This window comes from Larus michahellis, chromosome 25, assembly GCF_964199755.1.
Source record: "Larus michahellis chromosome 25, bLarMic1.1, whole genome shotgun sequence".
NCBI lineage: Eukaryota > Metazoa > Chordata > Aves > Charadriiformes > Laridae > Larus > Larus michahellis.
Window position 1 is genome coordinate 2,940,957 of NC_133920.1, and position 14,260 is coordinate 2,955,216.

Sequence of the window (14,260 nt, forward strand, 5' to 3'; positions counted from 1 at the left end):
TGCAGTTCTCCACAAACTGCTCCAGCGTGGATCCTTTCCATGGGGTACAGTCCTTCAGGCACGGGCTGCTCCAGTGTGGGTCCCCCACAGGCCACAGGTCCTGCTGCAAAACCTGCTCCAGCATGGGCTCCTCTCCTTGGGCAGCAGGTCCTGCCAGGAGCCTGCTCCACCGGGGTCCTCCATGGGCTGCAGGTCTAACTCTCCTAAAGGAAAAAGGCCAGCCCAGCACGGCTTCTCTTCTGGACCAGACCACAAGAAGTCCCGGAGGACGGCTGTTTCCTATGCCCATGGGACTTGAGAAAACTCAGTGTTGATAATACTCCAGTGTTTTGGGTATTGCTGAACAGAGCTTGCACGGTGTCAAGGCCTTCTCTAGTTCTCACTCTGCTCCCTCCAGTGAGTAGGTGGGAGGTGAGAAAGAAGTTGAAAGGGGACCCAGCCAGGACCGCCGATCCAAACTGACCAGAGGCATATTCCATACCATATGACCTCATGCTCAGCAATAAAGGCTTGAGACAGAGGAAGAAGACGGTGAAGTTTTTGTTGTTCAAGGAGTCTGCTGCTTGGAGACTGGCTGGCCATCAGTTTACTTGTGGGAGGTGGTGAGTGATGGCCTGTGTTTTGCTTGTTGAGGTTTTCTTAATCTCTTCTCTTCACTTATTAAACTGTTATTGTGTCAACCCCAAACTTTTCAGACTTCATTTCTTCCTTGTCCCACTTGGGAAGGCGGAAGAAAGTGTGAGTGACTGTGTGGCTGCTGGGCTATTGGCTATTGGCCAGAGTCAACCCACCACAGCAAGGAAGTTTCTGATAGCTGGGAGCGAGTTCAGCGGTTGGCCACCAAGATGCTTAGGGGCTGAAGGGGAAGGGCCTTGTTTAGCCTGGAGAAGGGAAGGTCTCGGGGACCCCATACCAGCCGGTCTGTCCCCACGGGGAGGTTTTCAGGGCCAAGAAAGGAGTTGAAAATAAGAGTGTTGAACTAGCCTAGCCTTTAAATCATTTCACATGGGATGGTTCTGCTTCCCACTTTCAATCATTGGCACCCAGAAACCCCAAGTGCTTTTCTTCCTCTCCTCCCAAAACCTGACCAAGTGATATGGAGAAAGCAAGCAGAAAGGCCCTAGGCCTCTGTGAATTAGCTGGGGTCTAGCACTTGGAGGGCCGTTCAGTGAATGTCAGTTATTTCATGGTACACCAGGTAAAGAATCAAGCTGGGAAGTCAGCCTGCAAGACCAAACCAACAAGGTCCATGGACAGGCAAGGCTGTGTCTGGAGACCTTTACACCTACAGCATAGATCAAGCTGGGGCTGAACCTCAGGCCTGGGCTTAAAGGGACTCCTGGGCTGATGGACAGAGGTGTGGGTGGAGGCCCCATGTGAAGCTGGTCAGGGCCATGAAGGCCTGTGGATGTTTTCAGGGCCCTGTCACTGTTTCCATGGGAGCCCACCTGCCAGTGCCCTCAGTAGGCCTCCTTCCCTACTGTCCAGGGTCTGTGCTCTGCTGCTCTCCTTCCCTGTTTCCCTGAAGATCTAGGAGACCACAATTTTATGGTCACTACAGCCAAGGCTGAGACTGGTCTTCACATCTCTGACCAGCTCTTCCTCTTTTGGGAGTACCAGCTCCACTTGTGCCTCAGACTGTGTGGCCCATTTGGCAGCTGTGCTAAGAACCATCAGCATGGACTTACCATGGGTAAATCAAAGAAAAAGGAAGCCTACAGAAGGTGGAAGCAAGGACAGGTAGCCTGGGAGGAATACAGAGAAAGTGTCTAAGCAGCCATGGATCACGTTAGGAAAGCTAAAGCCCAGATAAAGTCAAATCTGGCCAGAGGCATCAAGGGCAACAAGAAAGCTGATTTTCAAAAAGGGAAAAAAGGAAAATCCAGGCAACTACAGGCCAGTCAGTCTCACCTCTGTGCCTGGCAAATCACGGAGCAGATCATCTTGGAAACTATGCTAAGGCACCTGCAAAATAAGGAGGTGATTGGTTACAGCCAACATGGCTTCACCAAGAACAAATTGTGTCTGGCAAATTTGATGGCCTTCAATGACCGGGTTATAGCATTGGTGGATAAGGGAAGAGCAACTAACATCATCTGCCTGGACTTGTGCAAAACATTTGACATTGTCCCGCACGACATCCTGGTCTCTAAATTGGAAAAACATGGGTTTGACCAATGAACCACTTGTTGGACAAAAATCTGGCTAGATGGTTGCACTCAAAGGGTTGCAGTCAATGGCTCGATGTCCAAGTGGTGAGCAGTGACCAGTGGTGTTCCTCAGGAGTTAGTACTGGAACCAGTGCTATTTAACATCTTTGTTGGCGACATGAACATTGGGATTGAGTGCACCCTCAGCAAGGTTGCCGATGACACCAAGCTGTGTGGAGCAGTTGACAAGCCAGAGGGAAGGGATGCCATCCAGGGGGACCTTGACAGGCTTGAGAGGTGGACCTGTGTAAATCTCATCAGGTTCAACCAGGCCAAGTGCAAGGTCCTGCACACGGGTCGGGACAATCCCAAGCACAAATACAGGTTGTGTGGAGAATGGCTTGAGAGCAGCCCTGAGGAGAAAGACTTGGGGGTGCTGGTGGATGAGAAGCTCAACATGAGCCAGTGATGTGCACTCGCAGCCCTGAGAGCCATCCGCATCCTGGGCTGCATCAAAAGCGTGCCCAGCAGGGGGAGGGGGGGGATTCTGCCCCTCTGCTGTGCTCTGGTGAGACCCCACCTGAAGTACTGCGTCCAGCTCTGGAGTCCTCAACATAGGAAGGACATGGACCTGTTGGAACTGGGGTTGTTCAGCCTGGAGAAGAGAAGGCTGTGTGGAGACCTTATAGCAGCCTTCCAGTATCTGAAGTGGGCCTACACGAAAGCTGGAGAGGGACTTTTTACAAGGGCATGAATTGATAGGACGAGGGGTAATGGTTTCAAACTGGAAGAGGGTAGATTTAGATTAGATATCAGGAAGAAACTTCACTCTGAGGGTGGTGAGCCCCTGGCCCAGTTGCCCAGAGAAGCTGTGGCTGCCCCATCCCTGGAAGGGTTCAAGGCCAGGCTGGACGGGGCTTGGAGCAGCCTGGGCTGGTGGGAGGTGTCCCTGCCCAGGGCAGGGGTGTGTGAACTAGATGATCTTTAAGGTCCCTTCCAACTAAAACCATTCTATGATTTTATGAAATCATGCCTTGCCAATCTAATTGCCTTCATGATGAAATAACTGCACTTTTGTGTGAGGGGAACTCTCACCATGTTCTTAATTTACCGGTTGCTGTCATGTGCAAAACAGACCCAACTTGGGGAAATTAATTAAAAGTGACAGTGAGAAATAACACACAATTAAAACCACGTTCCCCCCTCCCTCCCTTCTTCCCAGGCTCAACTTCATTCCTAACTCTTCTGCCTTTGCCCCAAGTGGCACAGGGGTTTGTGGAATGGGAGCTGCAGTCAGTTCATAACACTTCGTTTCTGAGCTTCCCCAAATGTGGCTCCTTCCCACTGACTGCAGTTCTCCACAAACTGCTCCCGCGTGGATCCTTTCCATGGGGTACAGTCCTTCAGGCACGGACTGCTCCAGTGTGGGTCCCCCACAAGCCGCACGTCCTACCAGAAAACCTGGAGAGGCATGCTGGAGTGGATGTCAGGTGGACACAAAGTGATGAATGGGGTTCCCACAACTAGAGTAGAAGCTGCAGTCCCTGAGGCCAGAGAGAAACAGGCCTTGGCTGCGCAGCCCTGGCAGGAGAGGGGTTTGCTGTCCCAGGTTTCTCTGAAGCTCTGTGGGACCTGTGACAGAGGTGGAGCTCATCTCCAAGAAGGCCAAGGTGCTGCTGAGAAAGTCCCTGGGGGAGGACAGCTTGTGATCTAGCCACACAGTGGACATCGTCCTGGGCGCTGACTGGCTAGATAGTGGCTCTGCAGAGAAGGACCCTGGGGTCCTGGAGGACAAGCAGCTGAGCATGAGCCAGCAATGCACCCCCGTGGCAAAGGCCAACAGCCTCCTGGGTTGTTTAGGAAAAGCATTGCTGGCAGATGGAGGGAGGTGACCCTTCCCCTCTACTAGGCTCTGGTGAGGCCACACCTGGAGCGCCCACGCCCTGCACAACTTAGCTCTACACTAATGTTTTCCTCTCCCAGGCTTTTACCAGCCCATCCCAGCTGTTCCTCGGCTCTCCCCAGACCCCTTGCCCCCTCCTCTGCCCAGCCAAGCACAGCTGCCCGGTCTGGGCTGGTCCCATGGCAGTGCCCACCACAGCTGCTGCAGAGCTCTTGGCGCTCATCCCCAGCTCCAGCTCCTCTGAAGGGCACAGCAGCTCCTGTGGGGCAGACAAGGAGCTCAGCCTCCCCATCAGCCCCAGGCCAGTGCTGGCCCCAAGGGAACAATTTAAACAGGCTAGTCACTCTCTGCCCCTCCTGCTATCCTATTTAGGTGAACCCACAACCCTGACTGAATTTGCCCCCTCCTCTGCTCCCATCAGCCCCACTCCCCAGGACAGCACGACACTCCTGGCCCTGGGGGTCCTCAGGCAGCTCCCACACCTCTCCCTTTCCCATGCCTACTGGGTCCCCACTGACTTTCAGGGGACTGCAGAGTTCTTGTTTGTGCATACCTCAATTTAGTGTTTTGCTTGTGGGCAACTTCACCTCTGTGGGTGTTTCACCTCCTGTGTCTTCATTCACCCACAGCTCAGGGCACGGGGCGAGTCCCCATCCTCTCCTCACACATCCAAATTCATTTCCATAGAATCTGCTGTATGCTGCAGGTCCTGACACATATGAAGCAGTCTGAGGAGTTAATCAGGAGTTCATGCGCCATCTCCACTACCAGTGGACACAAGAAGAGAGCCTTTAAAACCAGAACATTTGGTCCAACGGAACCCAGTAGTACAGTGAGCTTAACCCCAAACACAGGGAGAACACAGGGAGAAGAGACTCTTCGAAAGACCAGTTCCTTGGACGTTTTATTGGCAGCACCTTTGGAGGAAGCACCTAGCCTCCAGGCACTGCACCTGGGAGATGCCTTTTTACTGAAGAGCTGCTATTAGACAGGTCACCTTTGACACAGTGTTGTGCAAGGGTCAGAAACAACTGGATCAAACCTCAAGACAAGTAGTACAAACCCGGAAAATTATATATAAGCAGGATTATTGCAAGAGAAAAAAGCAAGCTTATTGCCTAACATAAAGTCTAGGAAACTTGCGGAGAAGGGAGACAGGTTATTATTGGAAAAAAAACTTCCATTGAGCCAGTTTCCTTAGGGCATCCTTGAGCTCCTGGTTCCTCATGCTGTAGATGACGGGGTTCACTGCTGGAGGCACCACTGAGTACAGCACTGCCACCACCAGATTTAGAACTGTGGAGGAGATGGAGGGGGGCTTCAGGTAAGCAAAAATGCCTGTGCTGACAAACAGGGAGACCACGGCCAGGTGAGGGAGGCACGTGGAAAAGGCTTTGTGCCGTCCCTGCTCAGAGGGGATCCTCAGCACGGCCCTGAAGATCTGCACATAGGACAGCACAATGAAAACAAAACATCCAAAGCCTAAACAGGCACCAACCACAAGAAGCCCAGCTTCCCTGAAGTAGTAGTCTGAACAGGAGAGCTTGAGGATTTGGGGGATTTCACAGAAGAACTGGCCCACAGCATTGCCCTGGCAGAGGGGTAGGGAAAATGTACTGGCCGTGTGCAGGAGAGCATTGAGAAACCCAGTGCCCCAGGCAGCTGCTGCCATGTGGACACAAGCTCTGCTGCCCAGGAGGGTCCCGTAGTGCAGGGGTTTGCAGATGGCAACGTAGCGGTCATAGGCCATGACAGTGAGAAGATAAACCTCTGTTGCAGCACAGAAAACAAAGAAAAAGACCTGTGCAACACATCCTGCATAGGAGATGGCCCTTGTGTCCCAGAGAGAATTGGCCATGGCTTTGAGGACAGTGGTGGAGATGGAGCCCAGGTCAAGGAGGGCGAGGTTGAGGAGGAAGAAGTACATGGGGGTGTGGAGGTGGTGGTCACAGGCGATGGTGGTGATGATGAGGCCGTTGGCCAGGAGGGCAGCCAGGTAGGTGCCCAGGAAGAGCCCGAAGTGCAAGAGCTGCAGCTCCCGTGTGTCTGCCAATGGCAGGAGGAGGAACTGGGTGATGGAGCTGCCATTGGACATTTGTTCACTCTGGGCATGAGGGACTGTTGAAAGAGGAGAAGACCTTGGCAAGTTAAGGCAGACTTCTTTGGGCCCATCCTATTCCATTTCCCAAAGTTTTCCCCAAAATGACTTCTCTTTCCTCAGAATAATTTCATTCATATCTTTTTGTGAGATCAGCTTTGTGCTGCTGAGGGCAGTATCGTTGCAGGGGCAGAGATTCAGTTGTTGATTTCCAATCCTCCCTGGATTATTCACTTCTAAGAGAAACAGATTTGGAATTTCAGTGCCCCCTCCTCAACTGAGAGATGAATTTCTCTGTCCCATCGCCCACCCAGACAACCCGGAGTACAAGACTGGAAGAACAGGATCCTTCCCTTGCAGGTAGCCCCTGCCGTGCTGTGCTTCTTGAAAAATCTCCAGGGAACGTCCTGCAGTGATCTGCAGCTGTGAGCAGCCCTCACCCACGCAGCACCCTCTCAACAGCAGGACCCTCCCCTGCCAGCGGTTGCTCTTTCTCCAAAGCTTCTCCCCACATGCCCGTGGGGGTCTCCCGGGGCAGGCTGAGAGCTGACCCTGGCAGCCGGCAGAGTCCCTGCCCCGGCACACAGACCCACGGGATGCAGGGACCCTGCTCAAGGACAGCCCTGGGCACCCCTGCCTGCACACCCTGGCTTCACGGCTATTCACATTTCATAACAAGACCCTTCCTCCCCCTCCGCCTCCTTACAGATCCCATAAGCTGTGGCTGTGCCAGCTTTAGGAGATGCCTCCAGGAACTCCACCTGCAGTGCCCTGCACCCAGAGGCTTACCGTGCCAAGGGCTGCAAGGATTTCTCCTCCAGTGAGCTCTCAGTCGTCCTCCCAATCCTGACACCTTTAAGCTCTCTCTCCGCCTCGCTCATCTCCCTGAGACACCCAGGCACTGCCCTCAGCCCTGCTGCGCTTGGCAGAGGAGCTGCTCCTGGGCAGAGCTGTCTCGCTGAGGCGCTGCCCACTTGCTGTGAGCTCCCTCCATCCCAGGAGCCCAGCCCAGCTCAGACGCAGAGGACCAGCCCAAGGAGTTTTAATGACCCCTCTGGTGGGATTGATGCTGAGTCCACGAACCTCAGACACTGAGAGGAAGCTGAAAAAACCTCTCAAGAAGTCAAAGTCAGGTTCAAACTCCAAAGTTTCTTGGAGTGTTAATGGGTCCCACTGAGGGACACCACTGAGACGTTGTCCCCAGGGTCCAGTTAGAGCAGAAACTGGAGGCAGTGACGACAGGTCAAGAAAAGCAAGGTGAAGGTGGCTCTGATGCTGAGTAACCCTGGATGTGTTTCATTAGTGCAAAGGGCCAAGGCCTGACCCCATCGCCCAAAGGGCCAAGGCCTGACCCCCAGCCCCCAGGAAGGGAGATCCTGTCCCTCACTCCTTCCTCAGGGCTCTTCCTGGCACAGTGTGGTGTGGAGATGTGCAATGCCAAGGACAGCATAGAATCATAGAATCATAGAATTGCTGAGGTTGGAAGGGACCTTTAAGATCATCAAGTCCAACCATTAACGTACCCTGACAAAAACCACTTCTAAACCATGTCCCTCAGTGCCCCATCTACCCTTTTTTTAAACACCTCCAGGGATGGTGAATCCACCACCTCCCTGGGCAGCCTATTCCAATGTTTAATAACCCTTTCAGGGAAAAAATGTTTCCCAATATCCAATCTAAACCTCCCCTGACATGACATAACCTGTTTTCTCTCGTCCTATCACTTGTCACCAGGGAGAAGAGGTCAGCCCCCATCTCTCTACAACCTCCTTTCAGGTAGTTGTAGAGGGTGATGAGGTCTCCCCTCAGCCTCCTCTTCTCCAGGCTAAACAACCCCAGCTCCCTCAGTCGTTCTTTATAAGGTTTGTCCTCCAGATCTCTCACCAGCTTTGTAGTCCTTCTCTGGACACGCTCCAACACCTCAATGTCCCTCTTGTAGTGAGGGGCCCAAAACTGAACGCAGTACTCGAGGTGGGGCCTCACCAGTGCCGAGTACAGGGGGATGATCGCTTCCCTAGTCCGGCTCACCACACTATTCCTGATACAGGCTAGGATGCTGTTAGCCTTCTTGGCCACCTGGGCACACTGCTGGCTCATATTCAGCCGGCTGTCAACCAACACCTCCAGGTCCTTTTCTGCCGGGCTGCTTTCGAGCCACTCTGCCCCAATCCTGTAGCGCTGCATGGGGTTGGTGTGACCCAAGTGCAGGACCCGGCACTTGGCCTTGTTGAACCTCATACCATTGGTCTCAGCCCATCGGTCCAGCCTGTCCAGATCCCTCTGCAGAGCCAACCTACCCCCAAGCAGATCAACACGCCCGCCCAGCTTAGTGTCGTCTGCGAACTTACTGAGGGTGCATTCGATCCCTTCATCCAGATCATTGATAAAGATATTAAAGAGAACCGGCCCCAGCACCGAGCCCTGGGGGACACCACTTGTGACTGGACACCAACTGGATTTAACTCCATTTACCACCACTCTCTGGGCACGGCCATCCAGCCAGTTTTTTACCCAGTGAAGAGTACACCTGTCCAGGCCATGAGCAGCCAGTTTCTCCAGGAGAATGCTGTGGGAAACAGGGTCAAAAGCTTTGCAAAAATCCAAGTAGATAACATCCACAGCTTTTCCCTCATCCACTAAGTGGGTCACCTTATCATAGAAGGATATTAGGTTTGATAGGCATGACCTACCCTTCACAAACCCATGCTGACTGGGCCTGATCACCCTGTTCTCCTGCATGTGCCGTGTAATGGCACTGAGGAGGATCTGTTCCATGACCTTCCCAGGCACCGACGTCAGACTGACTGGCCTGTAGTTCCCCAGATCCTCCTTCCGGCCCTTCTTGTGGATGGGTGTCACATTTGCTAACCTCCAGTCAGCTGGGACCTCCCCGGTTGTCCAGGACTGCTCATAAATGATACCAAGTGGCCTGGCGAGCACTTCCGCCAGCTCTTTCAATACCCTTGGGTGGATCCCATCTGGCCCCATAGATTTGTGCACCTCCAGGTGCTGAAGCAGGTCCCTCACCATTTCCCTTTGGATTACAGGGGCTTCATTCTGCTCCCCATCCCTGTCTTCTAGCTCAGGGGTCTGGGTGCTCAGGGAACAACTGGTCCTACTGCTGAAGACTGAGGCAAAGACTGCATTAAGTACCTCAGCCTTTTCCTCATCCTTGGTCACTATGTTGGCGGCCCCATCTACTAGAGGACAGACATAATCCTTAGTCCTCTTCTTATTGATAATATATTTATAGAAACTTTTTTTGTTGTCCTTGACAACAGAAGCCAGGTTTAGTCCTAGCTGGGCTGTGGCCCTCCTGATCTTTTCCCTACATAGCTTCACTACCTCTTTGTAGTCCTCTTGAGTGGCCTGCCCTTCCTTCCAGAGGCCATAGATCCTCTTTTTTTCCCTAAGTTGCAACACTAGCTCCCTGTTTAGCCAGGCCGGCCTTTTTCCCCGACGGCTTGTCTTCTGGCACATGGGGACAGCCTGCTCCTGTGCCTTTAAGACTTCCTTCTTGAAAATCATCCAGGCCTCCTGGGCTCCTTTGCCCCGGAGGACTGCCTCCCAGGGGACTTTGTCAACCAGGCTCCTGAAAAGCCCAAAGTCTGCCCTCCGGAAGTCCAAGGTAGCAGTTCTGCTGACCCCTCTCCTTGCTTCTCGCAGAATCAAAAACTCTTATCATTTCATGGTCACTGTTCCCAAGACAGCCTCCAACCGTCACATCCCCCACAAGACCTTCCCTGTTCACAAACAACAGATCCAGCAGGGCACCTTCCCTAGTTGGCTCTCTCACTAGCTGTGTCAGGAAGTTATCCCCAGTACATTCCAGGAACCTTCTAGACTGTTCCCTCCCTGCTCTATTGTATTCCCAGCAGATGTCCGGCAAATTGAAGTCCCCCACAAGGACAAGAGCTCGCGATCTTGAGACTTCGCCCAGCCGTTTATAGAATATTTCATCTGCCTCCTCATCCCGATTGGGCGGTCTATAACAGACTCCTACTACGATATCTGCCTTGTTAGCCCTGCCCCTGATTCTTACCCAGAAACACTCAGTCTCATTATCACCATCATTTAGTTCAAAGCATTCATAGCACTCCTTAACATACAGGGCCACACCCCCGCCTCTCCTTGCTTGCCTATCCTTCCTGAAGAGCCTATAGGAATCCATGGCAGCACTACAGCTATGTGAGTCATCCCACCACGTTTCTGTGATGGCGACTACATCATAATGTACACATTATGATGCTGCACAATGGCTTCCAGCTCCTCCTGTTTGTTGCCCATGCTACGTGCATTACTGTATGCCACCCCCAGACTTATTCCTACGGAGCCTGGTTACGCCCCCTATCTTTTCCAAGTCTAGTGCCAGCATGCCACCTTCAGGCTTTTTGTAGCAAGCTTGGATCTATCCCCATCCCCCTTCGAATCTAGTTTAAAGCCCTGTCAATGAGCCCCGCCAACTCCTGCCCTAAAACCCTTTTCCCCCTCTGAGACAGGCTTTTGCCGTCTCTTGCCAGCAGGCCTGGCGTCCTGAAAAGCAGCCCATAATCAAAGAACCCAAAGTCCTGCCGATGACACCAGTCTCTGAGCCAGGCATTGATCAGCTGGCATTTCCTGTTAATCTTCTCATCAATCTTCGCAACTGCTGGCATAGAAGCAAACACTACTTGTGCTCCTGATCCCCTCACCAGCCGTCCCAGGACCCTGAAGTCTTTCTTCATTGCCCTCAGGCTTCTTCCTGAAATTTCATCATTGCCTAACTGAAAAATCCATAAAGGGTAGTAGTCAGTAGGCCTAACTAGGGTAGGGAGTTTCTGATGGACATCCTTAACTTTGGCCCCAGGGAGACAGCTGACTTCCCTACAGATTGGGTCTGGTCTACATATGGGACCTTCCGCTCCCTTCAGAATCGAGTCCCCTACTACACGGACCCGTCTTTCTTTCATAACCAAGGATGTTGTTATACGAGGCATAATCCGTCTTGGCCTCGGTGACAACTCCAAGTTCAGCAAGCTGTTGTCCTTCTCATCCTCCGGTTCCCTTTGCAGAACATCGTATCTGTTCTGCAAGGGCACCTGGGATGGTGTGGGGGTTACCTGGGTGGCACGCCTGCCACGCCGGACGGGGACTTGTTGCCACTGGCCCCTGTCCTCTGAATCTCCACATTCAGCCACGCTGCTAGAGGGTGGGGAGTGCTCTGTATGTGGAGCTCTGTCTGCCTGAGGTGCTTCTTTCAGGGAAGGCAGGATGCGACTCCAGTTATCTATCTCCTGTTCACAATCCCTTATACTTCTCAAACGACTTACCTCCTCACGGAGCTCCATCACTAGGTGAAGGAGTTCCTCTACCTGGGCACACCTCCCACAGGTCTGCTCACCACTGCCATTCAACACCGGCGCAAGAGCAGGGCACACCCTGCAGCCTGACACCTGGGTGGCAGCATGTTCCCACGCAAGCTCTGTCTGAGTGGCCACACCGGAGCTGCTCGGTGCAGAGCTCAGGGGTAGCATGGCCTTCTGCCAAGTTCTTACCATGATGTCCTGGTCAGGTCGAGAGGTTTCCAGTGACTTACTGTTCAAAGAGCTGCGTCCTGTACGCCCGCTCTCGCCGCGGTGACACCCACCAGCTGCCTGCGTGCTGGGTGTGCAGCGGCCGGCCGCTGCGCTCCGGGACAGTCCGTTTAGAACTGCCGCGTGTGTCGTTGTCTGCGCCCCCGCCGCGTCAGCAGCCCGCCCCCGAGCTGCGGGTTCCGGCACGAGGCAGACGCTTTTCCCAGCCACGAAAGCCCTCAAAAGAGCCTTTTTGCCGGCCTTACCTGCCGCAGTCCCCTTCCCCAGTGAGGCCTTACCTGTACTGGAGCTGGTCTCCTCGGCGACTATGGTACGACACCTCCCAGGCTCTGAAGTATGGACGAGGAGGCAATGAGACCCCAGTGCTGGAAGGATAACTTGACTCCTCGTAGGCATCAGTAGCAGAGACAACAGCCATAGCCCAAGACATGAAGAGGTTGACTCTGTTAGGGGCCTTTCAGCTTTGCCACATCCCTGTGTCATCTCCACCACAGGCTGTCCTACGGTGTCCCATCACCTCTGCCTCTTTCCCTGCAGGCTGCAGTCATCCACCCGGCTGCCCCACCTTGCTGTCACCTTTCTTTGCTGAGATCTCTCCATCCTCCCTGGCTCTTCCCTCAAACACAAAGCCTTGGGCTGATCCAGACTCTTTCTGGGTGGCGTGTTGCACCACAGCACTGCCCTTGGAATGACATTTCTTTCTCCTGGTGTCCAGTCTGCACCTCCCGAGCTGCATGTTGGGGCATTATTTCTTTCTCATGCTGTTTTCCACTACAAAGGAAAGCTCCACCGGCTCCACCAGCAGCCCTCAAGCACACTCAGGCTACTCCTGTACTGTCCTCAGTCTCTGCACCACTGAGCCCAGGGCCCTCAGCCTCTCGAGTCCTGCCGGCCACGTTATTCCTGATACAGGCCAGGATGCTATTGTCCTTCTCAGCCACGCTGGGCATGCTGCTGGCTCACATCCAGCCAGCTGTCAACTGACACCCCCCAGGTCCTTTTTTGCCAGGCAGCTCTCCAGACACTCTTCCCCCAGCCTGTATCGCTGCATGGGGTTGTTGTGACCCAGGTGCGGGACCTGGCACTTGGCCTTGAGGAACCTCATACCATTGGCCTCGGCCCATCGGTCCAGCCTGCCCAGATCTGCCTCTGGAGCCATCCTACCCTCAAGCAGGTCGACAATCCCACCCAACTTGGTGTCGTCTGCACACTTACTGAGGGTGCACTCAATCCCCTCGTCCAAATCATTCATAAAGACATTAAAGAGAACTGGCCCGATACCGAGCCCTGGGGAACACCACTTGTGACCAGCTGCCAACTGGATTGAATTCCATTCACCACCACTCGTTGGGCCTGGCCATCGCCCTGGTTTTTACCCAGCAAAGCGTACACCTGTCCAAGCCATGGGCAGCCAGTTTCTCCAGGAGAATGCTGTGGGAAACAGTGTCAAAGGCTTTACTAGCCTCCAGGGAAACAACATCCACAGCCTTTCCTTCATCCACCAAGCGGGTCACCCTGACATAGAAGGAGATCAGGTTTGTCAGGCAGGACCTGCCTTTCATGAACCCATGCTGACTGGGCCTGATCACCTGGTTGTCCTTCATGTGCCACATAATGGCACGCAGCATGATCTGTTCCATGACCTTCCCAGTCACTGAGGTCAGACTGACAGGCCTGTACTTCCCCAAATCTTCCTTCCGTCCTTTCTTGTGGATGGGCATCACATTTTCTAACCTCCAGTCAACTGGGACCTCCCCGGTTCACCAGGACTGCTGGTAAATGATGGAAAATGGCTCGGTGAGTACTTCTGCCAGCTCCTTCAGTACCCTCGCGGGGAGGCCACCTAGCCCCATAGATTTGTGTATGTCTAGCTGTTGGAGCAGGTCCCTCACCATCTCCCTTTGGATTATGGCAGCTTCGTTCTGCTCCCTGCCCTTATCTACAAGCTCAGGGGTCTGGGTACTCAGGGAACAACCCACTCTACTACTAAAGAAGGAGTCAAAGAAGGCACTAAGTACCTCAGCCTTTTCCTCATCCTTTGTCACTATGTTACTGCCTTCATCGGATAAAGGATGGAGATTCTCCCGAGTCCTCCTTTTGTTACTAGTGTGTTTATAGGAACTTTTCTTATTGTTCTTAACATCCAAATTCAGCTTAAGTTCTCGTTGGGCTTTGGCCCTGCTAATTTTCTCCCTACATAGCCTTACAACATCCTTGTAGCCTTCCTGAGTGGCCTTCTTCCAAAGACCATAAACTCTCCTTTTTTCCCTAAGTTGTAACCGTATCTCTCTGTTCAGCCAGGCTGTCTTTTTTCCCTGATGTCTTGGAATCACGGAATCACGGAATTTTCAGAGTTGGAAGGGACCTCTAGAGATCATCTAGTCCAGCCAACTAATCCTGCCAAAGCAGGATTGCCTGGAGCATGTTACTCAGGACTGCATCCAAGCAAGTCTTGAAAATCTACAGAGAAGGGGACTCCAGAACCTCCCTGGGCAGCCTGTTCCAGTGCACTGTCACTCTCACCGTAAAGAAGTTT

The 14,260-nt window shown here is 53.2% G+C and overlaps 1 protein-coding gene across 1 annotated transcript; it reads right to left on the reverse strand.

Moving 5' to 3' along the window:
* Positions 1 to 5,215: 5,215 nt before the first annotated feature.
* Positions 5,216 to 6,148, reverse strand: LOC141734801 (olfactory receptor 14J1-like). The gene has a single exon (XM_074566977.1). The coding sequence runs from the start codon at positions 6,146 to 6,148 to the stop codon at positions 5,216 to 5,218; it is 933 nt and encodes a 310-aa protein (XP_074423078.1).
* Positions 6,149 to 14,260: the final 8,112 nt, after the last annotated feature.